This window comes from Macaca nemestrina, chromosome 15 (assembly GCF_043159975.1).
Source record: "Macaca nemestrina isolate mMacNem1 chromosome 15, mMacNem.hap1, whole genome shotgun sequence".
Taxonomy (NCBI): Eukaryota; Metazoa; Chordata; class Mammalia; order Primates; family Cercopithecidae; genus Macaca; species Macaca nemestrina.
In genome coordinates, this window is record NC_092139.1 from 1,320,225 (window position 1) to 1,339,291 (window position 19,067).

The 19,067-nt window shown below is 61.5% G+C and overlaps 1 protein-coding gene across 1 annotated transcript in view; it reads left to right on the forward strand.

Moving 5' to 3' along the window:
• Positions 1-7,758, forward strand: part of LOC105470490 (potassium voltage-gated channel subfamily Q member 2) — a 65,923-nt gene extending 58,165 nt beyond the window's left edge. Inside the window, 6 exon segments of the mRNA XM_011722551.3 lie at positions 2,802-2,823; positions 2,825-2,926; positions 3,824-3,904; positions 3,906-3,948; positions 3,951-4,045; positions 4,047-7,758. Coding sequence (XP_011720853.2) covers positions 2,802-2,823; positions 2,825-2,926; positions 3,824-3,904; positions 3,906-3,948; positions 3,951-4,045; positions 4,047-4,556 — 853 coding nt within the window. The 3' untranslated portion in view covers positions 4,557-7,758.
• Positions 7,759-19,067: the final 11,309 nt, after the last annotated feature.

A 19,067-nucleotide genomic window follows, 5' to 3' on the forward strand; every position in this document is an offset into this window, starting at 1 on the left:
CTCCTGGCAGAGGGCCCTCCAGCCTCCCCAGGCACTGACCTGCCCCTCAGCACCTGCCCACGGCGGGGGTGGGCTTGGCCGTGTGCACGGCCCCGTGTGGCTCTGAGCAGGTGGAGCTGCGTGTCTGTGGCTCTTCCCTCTCGTGGAAGATACAGATGGTCACAGCATCTACCCCTTAAGCCACTGGGAAGAAATGTGAGCAAAGGCCTGCCAGGTGCCCGGCACAGACGTGTGCTGAGCAGCTCCGGTGCTGGCTTTCAAGCCGCCAGCATCCTAATTAGTGTTTTTGATAAAGGAGCTGGCGAGAGCCCCAGCCGATGGGCAGAAGAGGCGCGGCCCACGTAAGCTGGCAGAAGCCGATTCTGTAGTGATTAATTCAGACTTTCCAAGGCCTTCCTGCCTCCCAGGGACCATTCAGATGATGGTGGTTCCCCGTCTTCTGGCAAGTCTGATAGGCTGAGGGAGGGCAGAGCCCCCCGGGCAGAGGCCTGGAGGCTGAGCATAGACCCCTGGCCCTCCTGACAGCTCAGGGCAGAGGGTTTCTGGGCACAGCCGATGCCAGTGTCTGGGCAAATGAAGCCCAGGCCTAGGCTGTTGGGGGCAGCGTCCGGGGTGAATCTGACGCCTCCGTCTGTGGTGGGGTTTCTGCCCGTGAGGCTGAGGTTCTGTGCACTGGACACGTCAACCCCGTGCTCCTCGCATGAGAACGGAGTTTCTGGGAGCAGGCAGGGCGTCGTCTGTTACTGCCCAACCCAAGGCAGCCCCAGACAGTGTTTGCAGGGTTCCCTGCTCTGCGGTGCCCCCCAGGCCCAAGGGTGCTGTGCCCTGGGGCTGGTCCTCCGTCCTCCTGTGCCTTGCCACAGGGGACAGCAGTCGGGCGTCCATAGCTGTGAACTCGGTAGGTCCTCTGTCCTCAGGAGACGTAGGTTCACACAGAGAGGGGGCCGGGGGACAGTTGGAGCACTTGCCCCACCTCACGGGGCACTGAGCACTCAAGGATCAAGTCTCCCCCAGTCTGGGGTCCAGGGCAGGAGGGGCACAGGGTCCTCAGAGGAGCCCCCAGCAGCAGCTCCAGGCCGAGCCCGTGGCCAGGGCTCCTATTGGGACTGAGCAGGCGGGCGGCCCGTCATGTGGCAGGGGCGAAGGTGCTGAGCATCTGCCTGGACTGTGTGGACGCCCCGAACACCAGGGACCCCCATCTCCTCCATCGCCACTGGCGTCTGCTCGGAGCCAGAGGGTCCCCTCCCGCTGCCCCTCCCCCCGTCCCCTCCCGCCCTCCTGGCCCTATTGCATGAGTCCAGCATGAAGCCCCGCAGAGCATGAGGAGCTGCACTGTGGCCGACGCGAGCCTGAAACCCCGTCTGTTTCTTGCAACAGAAAGAAGAAAACCCCCCCCGGCCCACCCTCCCCCCCCCATCAGAGGCAGGTAGGGCAGCCCAGTGGCAGGAAGTGAGGACTCGGCCCCGTCGGGCTGGTGTGGGGCGCTCTTCATGTACCAGGCCCCAGTCCAGAGGAGACTCGGGAGCTTGTGCCCTCGCCTGGGTGGGTCCTGCTCAGCCACACCCTGTCTCGAGCTGCCCTTGTCCAGCTGGACTTTTATAGACTTACTGCAGGGCCTTCGTTTCCAAGTGAGTTCCCACGTAGCTGCAGGCCTCAGCGCACACCCACCGTGGTGGCCCCGCCAGCCCAGCAGCGGCCATGGCTCTGTGGCTACCAGACTGGTCAGAAGCCCCTGTCCCTGAGGGCAAAGGAGCCTCCCTCCCTTTTTATTGTCATGAGTGACCTATGGCCTCATTGGAGATCAGCTCAGCTGAATTCTGCATCCTGCAGACACATAGGCACACACGCAAATGTGCACAGTCTTGCACACATGAACACATGCATACGTGTGCACACACAAACTTGTGCAATGCAAGAGGGCACACACAACTGAGGACACACACGTGCAGTATGCACACGCCTGGCTGTGCACACACACGTGCAGTATGCACATGCCCAGGTACACACATGCACACGCACGTGCAGTATGCACACGCCTGGGTACACACGTGCACACACATGCAGTATGCACACGCCTGGGTACACACGTGCAGTATGCACACACCTGGGTACACACGTGCACACACACATGCAGTATGCACATGCCTGGGTACACACGTGCACACACACGTGCACACACCCTCGCAGCTTTGTCTCCCCTCCTCTGGTTTGTGCGTTGGTTCCTGTGCTGCTCTGTGCCCTCCCTCCTTGTCCTGGTGCATGGAGCTGCAGCTCTCACGCCTTTTCTGCTTCTGTTATCCCCGCCGCAGACATTTAACTCTGTCCCCATCAGACCTGGTGGGGCCGATGGCCTCAGTGGCACATTACGTAGGAGTAAAGCTCCAGGGTGGGCATGGGGTAGGGGGAGGGGCATCCTCCGGAGTGGGCTCCAGGCCTGCAGTGGGGAGACCCTCCGTGGGCTGTGGGGTCAATAGGCCTTGAGCAGGGAAGAGGGTGAGCAGGTGGGGCTGGCTGGAGGGAGCCGGGAGCCCACGGAGAGGAGCCAGGCGACTTGGTCCTGGTGGGAGCTTCCTTTACTCCTCGCTAATGTGCCAGGCCCCTCGGGGACAGAGCGGGCAGGAGCAGAACCTCGCAGTGCCAGAAGACGGGCTGAGAACGGGGTGTACCCCGTCCATCTGTCCTGGCACCCGCTGCCCCCCTGGTCGGCTCTGGGCTGGGCCTGCAGCCTGGCCCAGGAGGAGAGGGCAGGGGCCCTGCTGCACCCACCCGAACTCATGCTTTGCGGTCTCTGTTCCTGGTAGAGTGGACCAGATTGTGGGGCGGGGGCCCAGCGATCACGGACAAGGACCGCACCAAGGGCCCGGCCGAGGCGGAGCTGCCTGAGGACCCCAGCATGATGGGACGGCTTGGGAAGGTGGAGAAGCAGGTGCGAGAGGCTGGGCGGGAGGGGTGCGGGTCTGGAGGGCTGTGGTGCCTGCTGTCCTGGGGCCCTTACTGTCAGCCTGTGGCAGTGTGGGCTTCAAGGGCTGGGTGCCACAGAGGGCTCCTCAAGTCTAGGGGGGCACATGCCCCTGTCACCACTGACAGCTGCTCTGTGCAGACCCCTCACACCCCACCGTGAGCCCCCCGCCCCTGGCCTGGGGTGCCTTCCCCTCCTGACAGTCCCCAAGAGTCTGCTGCTTCCACGTCCCCTGTAGAATGTGCCAGAAGTTGTACCCTGCCTGGCCTTCCCTCCTCTCTGTCCTCCTTGCCCGACACCCCAGCCACTGTCTTCTGGGGGTGCATTCTCAGAAACCACCGCAGAGGACCCCTGTTTTGGGGTCTGCGTCTGAGAACTGGGCCTGAGCAGTAAGGGAGGAACTGCCAGTCCTGCCCTGTGGGGCTTTCCCTGAAGGGGGTTCCACAGTGGGCAGCAGGAGGGCCTGGCTCTGAACACATGCCCCAACCGTGGAGCTGGAGGCTGAGCCCCCAGGGGTCTGGGAAGGAGGAGAGCTGCTAGGGGGCCTCCTCTTCCTGCTCCTCCAGCTTCCAGGGAGCAGGGGTCCCCCCCTCCCCTGCACCTCTCCAGCGAGCAGCCCGGGTCCCCCCACCTCCTGGGACCAGCCCAAGTCGACTGACTTCCTGGGAGTGGCCCAGGGTCCCCCCATCTCCTAGGACCAGCCTGGGTCCTCCCCACTTCCTGGGACTAGCCTGGGTCCCTCCTGTTTCCTGGGACCAGCCTGGGTCCCCCCGTTTCCTGGAAGCAGGCCCAGGTCCCCCCGTCTCCTGGCACGGGCCCTCGCAGCCCAGCCCAGCAGCCCAGCCCAGCAGCCCCCTTTTGCAGGTCTTGTCCATGGAGAAGAAGCTGGACTTCCTGGTGAACATCTACATGCAGCGGATGGGCATCCCCCCGACAGAGACTGAGGGCCTACTTTGGGGCCAAAGAGCCGGAGCCGGCACCTCCGTACCACAGCCCGAAGACAGCCGGGAGCACGTCGACAGGCACGGCTGCATCGTCAAGATTGTGCGCTCCAGCAGCTCCACGGGCCAGAAGAACTTCTCGGCGCCCCCCGGCTGCGCCCCCTGTCCAGTGTCCGCCCTCCACCTCCTGGCAGCCACAGAGCCACCCGCGCCAGGGCCACGGCACCTCCCCCGTGGGGGACCCTGGCTCCCTGGTGCGCATCCCGCCGCCACCTGCCCACGAGCGGTCGCTGTCCGCCTACGGCGGGGGCAACCGCGCCAGCACAGAGTTCCTGAGGCAGGAGGACGCCCCGGGCTGCAGGCCCCCCGAGGGGACTCTGCGGGACAGCGACACGTCCATCTCCATCCCGTCCGTGGACCACGAGGAGCTGGAGCGTTCCTTCAGCGGCTTCAGCATCTCCCAGTCCAAGGAGAACCTGGATGCTCTCAACAGCTGCTACGCGGCCGTGGCGCCTTGTGCCAAAGTCAGGCCCTACATCGCGGAGGGAGAGTCAGACACCGACTCCGACCTCTGTACCCCCTGCGGGCCCCCGCCACGCTCGGCCACCGGCGAGGGCCCCTTTGGTGACGTGGGCTGGGCCGGGCCCAGGAAGTGAGGCAGCGCTGGGCCAGCGGACCCGTCCGCGGCCCTCCTCAGCACAGTGCCTCCGAGGTTTTGAGGCAGGAACCCTCTGGGGCCCTTTTGTTACAGTAACTGAGTGTGGCGGGAAGGGTGGGCCCTGGAGGGGCCCATGTGGGCTGAAGGACGGGGCTCCTGGCAGTGACCTTTTACAGAAGTTATTTTCCGACAGGGGCTGGAGGGCCGGGCAGGGCCCTGTGGCTCCAGGAGCAGTGTGCAGCAGTAAGGCCGCCCTGTCCACTCTGCTCAGGGCTGTGGCAGACATTGGCCTGGTGTGAGGAGGGGCGGGAGTGATGACGGGGTGTGGCTGGCATGGCGACGGGCGGGGGATGGTCTCAGGGAGCCAAGCCCAGGGGAGGTACAAGGGGCAGGCCTGTTCCATGAGGACCTGTGGGCCTTGGGGGCCTGGTGGGATTTCTGGGCAGCTGCGGGTGGGTGTGGCCGGCCACTGCGCGTGGCCTCTGCCCTCACACCTGGCCTGCCCGGCGGACTTTCCCGTGCCCCACCTCAGGGGTGCCCAATTACAGAGCTATTGATTGGCATCTTCTCCCGTACCTCCTGGGATCTGAGGGATCTTTTGGTGGGAACCAGCCCTGAGGTGGAGACCCTCACTGGCAGCTGAGGAGCAGGTGGGGCCTGGAACCAAATTGGAGCCCAGAGTGGACGTCCAACCCTCTGGTCTTGGCCTCTGGGGGGGAAGGGCCCGGCTCACGGTGGGACCAGGGATCCAGCTCTGAAGCGTCTTCAGAAAGGGGGTCCTTGGGGGCTCCAGCTGCCTCGCCCTGGCCTTTCCGTGGGTGCGTGAGAGCCAGCAGCACCCCAGCCTCGGAGACCTAGGGGGCAGGACCCCAAGTCTTCCCCCTCTCTCCTGACTGCCCTGGTTGGGGTGCTGGCACTGGGACACCTGCCTGGTGAGCAGGCCTTACAGTCCTTAGCCAGGGATCCGCCTCACCTTTGTCCACCAATGCCCTGACAGACTTGGGGCAGGGCTGGGCCGTGATGCGGTGGGCCAGGAAAGCCTTCACGCCAGCACAGGGCCACCCCTCCCCGCCTTTCCGGAGGAAGCCGCCCCCCCACCTCAGCCCAGCTGAGCGCCCTCCCTGCTCTCCTGCGCCCCTGGAGCTGACGGCCCCTTCTCCACTGACCGATTCCTTAACTGGGCCTCTTGGAGTCTCAGGCCTCAGGGATGCACCATCCCACACCTGTCCTGTTGCGGGCAACCGTGGCCCTTGGGGCGGGCGGTTGTGATGGGGGAGCGAGTCCCTAGCTCCAGACTTAAGCACCAGAGCCCGGGAGCATCTGGCATTGGGGTGATGGCATCGAAGGCAGGCCTGGGCTCCTGGAGAGTGGCCTCCCTGGGAAGGAGCAGGGCTGGGGTCATGGGCACAAATACTCCCAGAGAGCAAGGGCAGGGGAGCCCTGGGCCCGTTTCTCCTTCACCTTCGGGGAGCCCTGGGCCTGCTTCTCCTCCACCTTCGGGAGCCCTGGACCCGTTTCTCCTTCACCTTCGGGGAGCCCTGGGCCTGCTTCTCCTCCACCTTCGGGAGCCCTGGACCCGTTTCTCCTTCACCTTCGGGGAGCCCTGGGCCCGTTTCTCCTTCCCCTTCGGGAGCCCTGGGCCCGTTTCTCGTCCACCTTCGTTTTAAGTTCACTTGGCTTGGCTGGGAGGTCCTGAGGCCCTGAGGTCAGCAGGGGAACACGTCCTGAGGGAGAGGACTTTGAAAGCAGCATGTGAGGGTCGTACGCCCCTGGCTGGTGGGGGTCCTGGTGCTCAGGGTGTTTGGGGAGCCATGTCTGGCGTCCGTGGTGGGGAGCTGCTACCCTGGCCTCTGTGCCTACCCCCAGCCCAGCCAGGGCACTCCCAGGCCACATCGTCATTGGGGTGCCTCCGCTGGGCCGTCTCCTTACCCCTCCCTGTGCCGGAGCCTGTCCCAAAAAGGTGCCCATTGGGAGGCCTCAGAAGCCACTGTCCAGGCTCCCACTGCCTGTCTGCTTTGTTCCCAAAGGCAGCGTGTGTGTGGCCTCGGGCCCTGCGGTGGCTAGAAGCATCCCTTCTGGTGTGTTTCCTGGGCAGCGTCTCACGGGCGGTGCCCTTGCTGTCTCCCTTGGGCTGGCTCGAGCCCGGGGACCACATCCCTTCGCCTTCCCATCATGGGACAGGGAATCCCTAGCGGGGCCCACAGGCAGGGGTGTGAGTGCATCCCGCCCAGCGCAGCACCAGCCCCAGCCACCGCTCCCCACGTCCCCAGTTCCGGCTCAGCCACCCGGACTCCAGATCCCGGAGAAGAGAGACCTGGCAGTGGAGGGAGGCTGTGCTGTGTGTCCCCTGCCAGGTGTGGCCCCGCCTGCTCTTTCCTCCCCCCAGGGCCTCTGAGGCATGAGCACCTGGGCACAGGTTGGGGTTCTGCAGGAGGCACAGGTTGGGGTTCTGCAGGATGGGGAAGACAGGCCAATCCCTTCCCTACCAGAAGCTGGCCGCCCAGCAGGAGGGACTGAGGCCAGACTCATGTCCAGCAAGGAGCCTGTGGTGTGTAACCTGGGAAGTCTCTGGTCCCTGGGAAGAGGGAAGGTACACGTCCTGGGATGGTTGGGGGGCCCTGTTTTGGGAGACAAGGGGGTAGAGGGTCTCTCTTGGGCCCCCCCAGACTCCAGCCTAAGCAGTGCAGCCACCACCTGCCCCGGGACCTCACCTCAGAGAAGTGCAGCGGGAAGGAGGCTGGAGGTGGTGCGGCGCCGCCTCGGGTGTCTGCGTGAATGAGCGTGGCCAAGGACTGGTGCCGCCTCATGGCAAAGAGCTCCCACGATGTTTGTTAGAGCGCACATCCCTACATGCCCACTGGCACACACACGTGCTCACACACGCCCGCATACAGGCATACGTGCATGCTTGCACACATGCACACACATGTGCACACATGTGCACAGACCACACGTGTATAGACCATGCACTGTACACATATGTGCACACACATTCCTGCATACAGGTATACACATGCACTCTTACATGCACACACATGTATAGGTCACACACAGTACACACATATGCACAAGTACACAGACCACACACAGCACTGACACATGCACACACAAGTGCACAGACCACACAGCACACACATACACACAGACCATGTGCACACACAAGTGCACAGACCACATGGCACACATGCACACACACACACGCATGCGTGCACACTCCTCCCACCTCCAGCATTGGAGCCCTTCTGTCTCTGGTCTTTCTCTTTGACCCTGCTGGGTTTAAGCTGCCTAGGGAGGGGTTACAGGGAGTAATTGTGGCTTTAGGGGTCGTGGTGATGCCGGAATGTCAAGCCCTGTGGTGGGGTATCCGACTGTCTGGGTTCCTGGTCCACAGTGGCAGAGTGCCAGGCAGAGCCCAGTCAGGGTCTTGTGCTGCCCCCGCCCACAGCCTGGCAGCCATCCAGAGGGGCTCTGTCAGATGCCAAGGTGTCCCAGCGTCTGTATGTGTGTTCATCTGGGTCCTGTGTTTGGTCTGCCCTGGAGGTGCTGGGCCCTCCTGGGATGGGTGGCCCAGCCTCGAATCCCAGGCCCTGGCCCAGGCAGGCGCTGCTGCCCATTGTGGTTTCCTGGCCCAGCTTCTCCTTCTTCCTCTGCGTAAAATTGCAGTCCGTGAATCTTCCAGCTGTGACCGCGGCTGGGACACGCTGGGGGAGGGCCCCTCCCACGCCTCCCACGTCTCCCACGCCTCCCACGCCTCCCGCGCCTCCCACGCCTCCCACACACAGATGTCTGAGCAGGGCAGGTGCCCAACATCCCCCACTGGAGGACACACTGCCCCTCAGCGCTGCCCCTAACTTTTGGGGAACCTTGTCTCAAGCCCCCACTTGGAGGCTGGAATCGCCCCAGGCACTGTGAGGGCTTCTCCAGGGGCACCTTCTGAGCTGTGGGTCTGATCACCCCAAGTCCCGCCCGGAGGAGAGGCACAGCCGGGGCGTGCGTTTTAACATTTACCCCCTTCAGGGCTGGAGGTCTGTTTTTCTAGATTCCAGACCCTGCTGCTGGAGAGACCTGCTGCTAGAGAGAAGGGGAGGAAGACCCCAGCTGGGCTCGGTCCCCCACAGTCAGGGACCCCCGTAAAGGACACCCCCTTCTTTCTAGAAAGAACTGGGCCCTGAGCTATTTCTAGTCGCTTCCTAGAAGCCGAAGGAGCCGTGAGAGCTTCGCAGAAACACCCTTGTTGTCCCCACTGCCCCGAGCTGTGAGTGCCGTACGAGCGGAGGCCGGGGCACTGGCGAGATCACAGGTGGACACTGCACAGCCCCAGTGACACAAACCCTTATAGCAAACGTGGTGTGAAAGGGATGGCTCACCAGGCTTGGACCTGCCGTGGAGGGTGCCCGGCAGGGGGCTGAGCTCTGAGGGGTGGGCGCTCAGTGCACGGGTGCCCCCAGTATCCTCTGACCCTGTCCAGTACCTCCCCCAACCCCCACACCAATGCAAAACTCCCAGGCCACATGTATGTATGTTCAGGGCATGAGGGTGGGGTGGAGAGGCCTGGTCAGGGCCTTTGGGGGCTGCAGGATGGCATGACCACCCGGGGAGCCTGTGTGGCTGTGCTGGGCCAGCCGTCCTGTGTTCCCACCCAGTGGGGCAGGCTCCACCTCAGCCCCAGCAAAGCGCTAAGGAGCAGGACAGACAGCCAGGGAAGCTTCCTGAAGGATGTGGGATGGTGGACTCCGGGGTGGAGGGAATACCCAGGTTCCTGTCCCTCCGGGAGACCTGGAGAAGCTGCACACCCAGAAGCTTTCCGTGAGCCCGGGAGCATGAGCGAATGGGGGTCCCAGTTTGCTGAACTTTGCTGTCTTGTAAGGGTGGGGGCTGATGGCAGATCCAGGAGGAGGTGATGTCACTGAGGAGGTTGTGGGAAACGGTGGAGGAGAGACGGAAAAGGGCCGCTTGGGAGGGAGGGGCCTCTTCAAAGTTTTAAAAGGCATTTGTGGGGTGGGGTTGAGTGTGCTCTGGGCTTGGACACTTGCTGTGGTGCCCCTGGCTGGCCGAGGAGACTGGCTCTGGCCAGTGGCCCCGTCCTGAGAGGTCCTCAGCATCTGACTCTTGGCCAGGCGCCAGCAAGGAGGGGCCGGTCCCCAGGGCTGCCAGGCAGGCGCATGCACATCGCCATACGCCACACACCAACTCTGCCTGGGTTTTACAAAGTCGTTGCCTTAATGCATGTGGACAGGAACTCCCTGAGGTCACCCCGTGCCCCCTGGCTCTGCCAGCTACGGACGCCCTGGACCCTGCCTCCAGGTGGGGTGGGCGAGGGGCCCAAGGGATGGGCTCCAGAGACAAGTGCAGGGCAGGAGGGGTCTCACGGAGGAGTCTCGCACTGGGGCGCCCAGAGCGGGCGGTCCCGCTGGACGCCATCCCTCTGCCTGGGATCCACTCAGCCCTCGCGCGCCCGCCACGCCCGCGCCCCATGCCATTGCAGTCTGCCATCCTCTGGCCGTGCCGGTGGCTGCAGCTTCCCCATTTGCGCCGTTGCCTCTGGCTGTCTGCACTTTTGTTCATGCTCCAAAGAATATTTCATAATGCCTTCAGTACCGACGTACACTTCTGACCATTTTGTATGTGTCCTTGTGCCATAGTGACCAGGCCTTTTTTTGGTGGATGTGTTACCCCGCACACTTCAATCTCAACTTTGTGCACCGTCCGTTTTCTAGGGATAGACGCCCAGGGAATGAACTCTAGTTTTCTAACAGATTAGCCGAGATATTAACTTACACGGACAGGTTGATGCCAGAGCCACAAGAATGCGCCAGTGCGGGTTTGTGGGGGACGTCGGGTGTGGGGTCCTGCGGCCAGGAGGGCGGTGGAAGGTTCTGGGGATCCCTGCTGCCACGGGGACGAGTTCGGACGCCAGGTGGACCTGTGCACTCAGTAAAACGCAGTGATTCAACCTGGACAGTGTGTGGCCTCCTCACTCCCACTGTCTCTGGGTGGCCGGTCTGAGGGCCGGGGACTTCTGGCCGATGCTGGGGCTGGGTTGGGTGCGGTGCTGTGGACCGGGTGTGCGGACGGGTGGTCCCTCTCCTCAGGGCACGAAAGAGCTGGGGTGTTGTGGAACAGTGGGGCTGGGGGCCACAGTGGGTGAGGAGCAGGGGCAGCCGGGTCCTAGGGCTCTGGCCAGAGGAGGGGCCACTGTGGTCCCTGGGCTCTCTCTGGGGGTGCCGAGCTCTCCCTCCCGTCTGAGGCCTGCAGCCACCCAGACAGATGCTGGGGCCTGGGCCTGCTCCTGGAGCACCTGCGGTCCATCAGCTCGCCTGGGCAGGATCGCCGGCCACCACGTGTCCACTTGGGTACCTCCTGTTGTTGGCCTGGCTCCCCGTCTGCTTGTCTGTCTCCCTGCCCCCACTCCCTGCCCACATCTTCCTCTGCCCATCTCTGGCCTCTGGACAAGCTCTTCTGCCCCCCACGCTCGCTGAGGCCCTCAGCTGGGGAGCTCTGTGGCGAGGCCGACATCCCACCTGGTGACGAGCGCCTTGTAGGGTGATTTATGCCCCCACACAGGGCGCAGGTGTCCACCCGCCCACGCTGCCGCCTTCCTGCTGTGACACTGAGTTCCTTGGGGGCTGCTGGGTGCTTCTCCACACCTGCGGGTTCTCTCACAAAGGGGGCACATTTGCAGGAGCCCCCGAGTGCTCCAGTCTGAAGAGGACACGGGGACAGGGGCACATGTGAGGGTCTGGGAGGGGCTAGAGGGGGCCATGGTCAACATGGTGATGGGAAACAGGGTGGGGGGACCACCTGAACAAGGGGTCTCCAGGGGAGCTCAGGAGTCCCCTGTCTAGGGCCAGCCAGAGAGTGAGTGCGGAGCCCCACCATGAGCTGGGCCTGCAGGGGCCTCACTAGGGACGGACCCCACGGCCCCTCCAGGGACGGATCCCACGGCCCCCTCCAGGGACGGACCCCACGGCCCCTCCAGGGACGGACCCCACGACCCCCTCCAGGGACGGACCCCACGGCCCCCTGCAGGGACGGACCCCACGGCCCCCTCCAGGGACGGACCCCACACCCCCTCCAGGGACGGACCCCACGGCCCCCTCCAGCTGGTGACCAAGCCTACAATGCCTACCTGGTTGCAGGGCTCACCCAGAGGAGGACCCCATGGGCACCCACTCCTCCCCATGGGCACCCACTCCTCCCCATGGGCACCCACTCCACCTGGCAGCAGAGGCCCTGAAAGGCCCACCTGACCTGCACCCTGGGCGGGAACTGCTCGGCTAAACCCACAGCTAAGTTGAGATGACCTGGCTCTTCCCCACAGGGAGGCCACAGCCACAGATCTGGACGCATGGCAGAGGCGTGTGCGTTAGTCCCCATCCCTCTGTGTGTGCCCATCCGTCGGCAAGGCGGGCAAAGCTAGACAGGCACACAGATCCCAGGCTCCCCAGGCCTGGCTCCTGGCTCCTGGGTGGGAGCTCCTGCAGGGCTGGAGCAGGAGGGGCTGCTCTGTGGCTTCAGTCCCTGCAGCCTGGACTCCACCCTGGCCCGGCGGCCTTGGGCTGTCCAGTCCCCCGGCCTGCTCCTCGCCTGCCCTGTGCTGGGCCACAGCAGCCACCTGGACGCCAGCGCCCCCTACTGTGCAGGGTCAGCTAGCACCTGGAGTCCCAAGGACAGGCGGAATCAGAATTGTGACCTAAATTCTCCGAATTGGCTCTGCCCCCGATTATGGCAGGCCCGAAAACAGGCCCAGAGGCATTGCAGCAAGTGACGGCACGAATTCTCCCATTCACTCATTCACTCATTCATTCATTCATTCACCAAACAGGCACGTGCCCCAAGACCTCCCACAGACTGAGTCCAGCAGGAGCCTGAAGCCCAGACCCAGCGCAGGAATCACAGAACTCAACAGGCCACTGCCTGCTGCTCCGGAGAGGGACGGGGGAACGGAAACGCCTGCCCAAGACTCAGGGGCGCCCGTGCTGGGGGGGAGGTGAAATGGCACAGCCACGGCAGAGAACACACAGGCAGCAGCGCTGGGCTCCTGCGTCTGCACGTGCTCACCGTGCTTGTTCCTGCCTTTCTTTCTATAGCCGTCCGGTGCCCAGGTGTGTTTGTTAATTAGGACTCAGCCCTGCACCCAGAGCACCCTCCCTCCAGCACTCATCCTGCCCCCACCCTGTCCGGCAGCGGGCCCCCAGCTCCAGCCATGGTCTCCTCCTAGGCGTCGGAACCTCCTGGAAGCCAGTGTGCCCTCCCAGTCCGAGTTAACATGCCCTGGGAAGCCCACTAAGACCCAGAGCCAAAACCGGGTCACCAGGGACGGTGGGTGTTCATGGCGAGCTCCGGGTCCTCCCACAGCTCCAGTTCTGAGGGGCCCACACCAGCCGCCCTCTGCTCCTCCGTCAGGAGTGGGCCCCGAAGCTAGCCAGGATGGTCAGGAGAGGTTTTCCAGAGTGCCCCAGGAATTCAGAGACGGAGGGTAAGACAGTTCTACCCGCAGGAGGTATTAGAGTAGCCAGATTCAGGGACAGATGGTGGGACAGTTCTACCCACAGGAGGTATTAGAGTAGCTGGATTCAGAGACGGATGGTGGGATGATTCTACCTGTAGGAGGTATTAGAGTAGCCGGATTCAGAGGGACAGATGGTAGGACGGTTCTACCTGTAGGAGGTATTAGCGTACCCGGATTCAGAGATGGATGGTGGGACGGTTCTACCTGTAGGAGGTATTAGAGTAGCCAGATTCAGAGATGGACGGTAGGACGGTTCTACCTGTAGGAGGTGTTAGAGTAGCCGGATTCAGAGACAGATCGTGGGATGGTTCTACCCATAGGAGGTATTAGAGTAGCTGGATTCAGAGATGGATGGTGGGACGGTTCTACCCGTAGGAGGTATTAGAGTAACCGGATTCAGAGACGGAGGGTAGGATGGTTCTACCTGCAGGAGGTATTAGAGTAGCTGGATTCAGAGACAGATGGTGGGATGATTCTACCTGTAGGAGGTATTAGAGTAGCCAGATTCAGAGACGGATGGTGTGACGGTTCTACCTGTAGGAGGTATTAGAGTCGTTGGATTCAGAGACGGATGGTGGGACAGTTCTACCTATAGAAGGTGTTAGAGTAGCTGGATTCAGAGACAGATGGTGGGACAGTTCTACCTGCAGGAGGTATTAGAGTAGCTGGAGTCAGAGACAGATGGTGGGATGATTCTACCTGTAGGAGGTATTAGAGTAGCCAGATTCAGAGATGGATGGTAGGACGGTTCTACCTGTAGGAGGAATTAGAGTAGCCGGATTCAGAGACGGATGGTGGGATGGTTCTACCCGCAGGAGGCATTAGAGTAGCCGGATTCAGACGGATGGTAGGAAGGTTCTTTTTTTTTTTTTTTTTTTTTTGAGACGGAGTCTCGCTCTGTCACCCAGGCTGGAGTGCTGTGGCCGGATCTCAGCTCACTGCAAGCTCCGCCTCCCGGGTTCCCGCCATTCTCCTGCCTCAGCCTCCCGAGTAGCCGGGACTACAGGTGCCCGCCACCTCGCCCGGCTAGTTTTTTTCTGTATTTTTTTTTTTAGTAGAGACGGGGTTTCACCGTGTTAGCCAGGATGGTCTCGATCTCCTGACCTTGTGATCCGCCCGTCTCGGCCTCCCAAAGTGCTGGGATTACAGGCTTGAGCCACCGTGCCCGGCAGGAAGGTTCTAATACCTCCCTGTAGGAGGTATTAGAGTAGCCGATTCAGGGATGGATGGTGGGATGGTTCTACCCGTAGGAGGTATTAGAGTATCTGGATTCAGGGACGGATGGTGGGACGGTTCTACCTGTAGGAGGTATTAGAGTAGCCGGAGTCAGCGACGGATGGTGGGACGGTTCTACCCGTAGGAGGTATTAGCATACCCAGATTCAGAGACGGATGGTGGGACGGTTCTACCCGTAGGAAGTATTAGCGTACCCAGATTCAGAGATGGATGGTGGGACGGTTCTACCCATAGGAGGTATTAGAGTAGCCGGATTCAGAGACGGATGGTGGGATGGGGTTCTACCCGTAGGAGGTATTAGAGTAGCCAGATTCAGAGATGGAGGGTAGGACGGTTCTACCCATAGGAGGTATTAGAGTAGCCAGATTCAGAGACGGATGGTGTGACGGTTCTACCTGTAGGAGGTATTAGAGTCGTTGGATTCAGAGATGGATGGTGGGACTGTTCTACCTATAGGAGGTGTTAGAGTAGCTGGATTCAGAGACAGATGGTGGGACAGTTCTACCTGCAGGAGGTATTAAAGTAGCTGGATTCAGAGACAGATGGTGGGATGATTCTACCTGTAGGAGGTATTAGAGTAGCCAGATTCAGAGACGGATGGTGTGACGGTTCTACCTGTAGGAGGTATTAGAGTAGTTGGATTCAGAGACAGATGGTGGGATGATTCTACCTGTAGGAGGTATTAGAGTAGCCAGATTCAGAGATGGATAGTAGGACGGTTCTACCTGTAGGAAGTAGAGTAGCCGGATTCAGAGACGGATGGTGGGACGGTTCTACCTGCAGGAGGCATTAGAGTAGCCAGATTCAGAGATGGATGGTGGGACGGTTCTACCCGCAGGAGGTTTTAGAGTAGCCGGATTCAGGGATGGATGGTGGGACGGTTCTACCCGTAGGAGGTATTAGAGTAGCCGGATTCAGGGACGGATGGTGGGACAATTCTACCTGTAGGAGGTATTAGAGTAGCCGGATTCAGAAACAGAGGGTGGGACGGTTCTCCCTGTAGGAGGTATTAGAGTAACTAGATTTAGAGACGGAGGGTAGGACGGTTATATCTGCAGGAGGTATTAGAGTAGCCAGATTCAGAGGTGGAGGGTAGAACGGTTCTACCTGCAGGAGGTATTAGAGTACCCAGATTCAGAGAGACGGATGGTAGGATGGTTCTACCCGTAAGAGGTATTAGAGTAGCCGGATTCAGACGGATGGTAAGACGGTTCTAATACCTCCCGGTAGGAGGTATTAGAGTAGCCGGATTCAGAGATGGATGGTGGGACGGTTCTACCCGTAGGAGGTATTAGAGTAGCCGGATTCAGAGATGGATGGTGGGACGGTTCTACCCATAGGAGGTATTAGAGTAGCCAGATTCAGAGAGATGGAGGGTAGGATGGTTCTCCCTGTAGGAGGTATTAGAGTAGCCGGATTCAGAGATGACGGGTAGGAAGTGAGTGCCAGGGGCTGGGAAGGAGAAATGGGAGTGAGTGTTTAATGGGGGCAGAGTTTCAGTTTGGGAAGATGAAAGTCCTGGAGATGGACAGTGACAAAGGTCACACAACAGTGGGAATGTGCTATACTTAAACCGCTGAACTGCATGCTTTAAATGGTGATGATGGTAACTTTTATGCTGTGTGTTTTACAATTTAAACAAACAAGGGTAGAGCCCTCTTCCTCCTGGGCTGGGTCTCGGCCAGCAGAGAGGCCTCGACAAGCCCATGGCGATCTCCTTGGGGCCTGAAACCAGGCTTAGCAGCTACAAGAACTTTGTCAGTTTTGAGCAGACTGAGGTCTGTGCGCCGGGGCGGGGCTCAGGGCAGTGGATCTGAGCACACGTGGGCTGGGCCAGGGATTCCAGGGCTCCCTCATCCTCCATGGCCTAGAGGTCTCAGCATCGCCTCCGGGCACTTCCGAGATGGCCTCATCCTGTGTCCAGTGTGGACGTGCCAGTATAGTCCCGCTCCAGCCCCATCCCAGTCGGCTCCTGTTCCTCACTCCCTGCCCCGTCCATCACCTTCCACACCCGGGAACGGACCCCACACAACGCCTTGCCTGGTCCACACCCTCCTCGCCTCCTCCCCTGGCTCTGGGGTGCTGTAGGAAAGGCCCACAGCATCCACCTGCTGGTTTGAGGAATTGGAAACTGAGGCCCAAAGAACAAGGGGGCCCAGGGAAATAGCCATTCTGTGGGCAGAACCCGGAGTCGGCCGCCTGTGGCCCCCACTCCTGGCAGGACTCAGAACCACCAGGTCACTGGGTGTCCCTGAGGGGCAGATAACAGGCACCTCTCACCTTCCAGCACCTCCCGCCCCAACCGCCAACCCCAAACGTCCACGCCACTGAGAGACGCGGGAGCTCGCAAGAGTGGAACAGAGGCTCACTGAGGCGGAGCACCTGGGTCACTCCCCGAAGGAGGGAGGGAGCCCCCAAGCCACACACCAGACATAAGCACATGGATCTTCTCAGACCAACCCACAAGCTGCCAGCTTAAGGATTCCGACTGGAAGCTGCTTCTGTGTGTACAGAGCTGGACTTTCACACTTGCTCCTGTGAGCTTGTCTGTCCAGGACCTCCTACAACCCCTCCACCTGGCCTGTCCCGTGCCTCCTCCTGCAGCCCCTCCGCCTCCACTGGGCCTGCACCTCCTCCTGCAGCTCCTCCACCTCCACCAGGCCCCGCCTGTGCCTCCTCCTGCAGCCCCTCCACCTCCACCCAGCCAAGCCCGCACCTCCTCCTGCAGCCCCGGCCACCTCCTCCCTCCTGGCCGCTGCCCGCGGATCCCCCAACTGTGGTGCTCCCTACCCTGAAGTCTGCATGGTGCACAAGTCCCCAGCTCTCTAGCAGCACTGGACCCTCTGAAGGCAACCCTCTGTGCCATCCCCACACCCACCTTCCCTCCTCTCTACTTTTTTTTTTTTTTTTGAGACGGAGTCTCGCTCTGTCGCCCAGGCTGGAGTGCAGTGGCCGGATCTCAGCTCACTGCAAGCTCCGCCTCCTGGGTTTAGCCATTCTCCTGCCTCAGCCTCCCGAGTAGCTGGGACTACAGGCGCCCGCCACTTCGCCTGGCTAGTTTTTTGTATTTTTTAGTAGAGACAGAGTTTCACTGTGTTAGCCAGGATGGTCTCGATCTTCTGACCTCGTGATTCGCCCGTCTCGGCCTCCCAAAGTGCTGGGATTACAGGCTTGAGCCACCGAGCCCAGCCTCTACTCTCTTCTAGAACCTTCCTGAACTTCCTGGTCCCTCCCAGTCCACCTCCAGCCCTGCCTCCTCCTTGGAGCCCCCCAGCTGCCCTGAACCAGTGCCCCCTACACCACCACCACCATCCCCTGCCTGGAGCTGCGTCCTGAGGGTGTTGGTTCCGTTTCCATCCGTCCCCCCCACCCTTCCCTCCAGCCGGGGCCATGTCCGCGGGCTTGGGGATTCGCTGACGGTGACCACCGGAAAGTCCCAGCATCTGAGCTTGGCTGAGTCCTTAGGAGCCCGATTGCAGCCATATCTGCTTTAATAAAATGCAAAACACTTCATTTCTTCTTAAATTTAAAAGCAAAATGGTTCAGCTCGAGTTCATCTCAGGAGACAAGGACCGTGCCGGGTGTCGTCTTCTGCCTGGAGGGACTCTGGGCGGGGACCCCGGGGTCTGCCGTCAGCCAGCAGAGAGAGGGAGCTGCACCAACCTCTCACATGGGCAGGAGCACCTGCTGCCTGCTGTGGGGTCAGAAAAGAGAGGCGAGGCCGCACCTGCTGGGGGAGGGTAGGGAAACAGAGGTGAGGCCGCACCTGCTGGGGGGCAGGGAAAGAGAGGTGAGGCCGCGCCTGCTGGGGGGATGCAGGGAAAGAGAGGTGAGGTCGCACCTGCTGGGGGGGTAGGGAAAGAGAGGCGAGGCCGCACCTGCTGGTGGGGGCAGGGAAAGAGGTGAGGCCGCACCTGCTGGGGGGTTAGGGAAAGAGGTGAGGCCGCACCTGCTGGGGGGTTAGGGAAAGAGAGGCGAGGCCGCACCTACTGGGGGGCAGGGAAAGAGAGGTGAGGCCGCACCTGCTGGAAGTGGGGGAAGGGAAAGAGAAGTGAGGTTGTACCTGCTGAAGGGGGACTGAGGGAGGAGCAGGGTCTGGGGGTAGCTCCAAGGGTGGGGAGCACATGGTGCCCGGTCTCTCCGAAATGCCGTCCTGTGTGGTCTTGGATGTGCTCCCTGCCTCAGATGTCACCTTGTGCCTCTCTGCGTGCGGGGTCGGTCCTTGCAGCCTCACGATGGGTAGTCGCTTGGCCTTGGTTTGCCCTGCACTGTCTTCCAGCCTCATGTGGCCTTGTCTTCACACCCAGCCTGGTCATGTCTTGGGAGCCCGTCACCCACGCACCCCTCAGGGTGGAGCCCCCGCCTGGACTCAGGTCCCTCGGGCATCACACCCAGACGGTGGCCCCAGACCCTCCCCTGTCCAAACAGGAGATCTCTCATAACACAGCCAGGTGGTGTCCGGGGGACTGAGGCCCACCAGCGCCTCCGCTTTTTCCTGGCCTGACAGTGAATCCCGGTGCTGCTTCCTCAGCCTTGGCTCAGATGCCATCCTGCTGCTGCAGGGTTTACCTTCTGCTCTGCACCCTGGCTCTGTCGTCAGCAGCCCTGGTCTCGAGGGGAGGCCCCTTGGCGCACCGGCTCCCGTGTGCCTCAGGCTATGCGGACAGGAGTCCCTGGACTGGGCTGTGCTTGCTGGGGCTCCTTCCCTCCAGCGATGAGTCTCCAGATCGTCTCCCTGGTGTGCCTCAGTTCTCAAAGGTC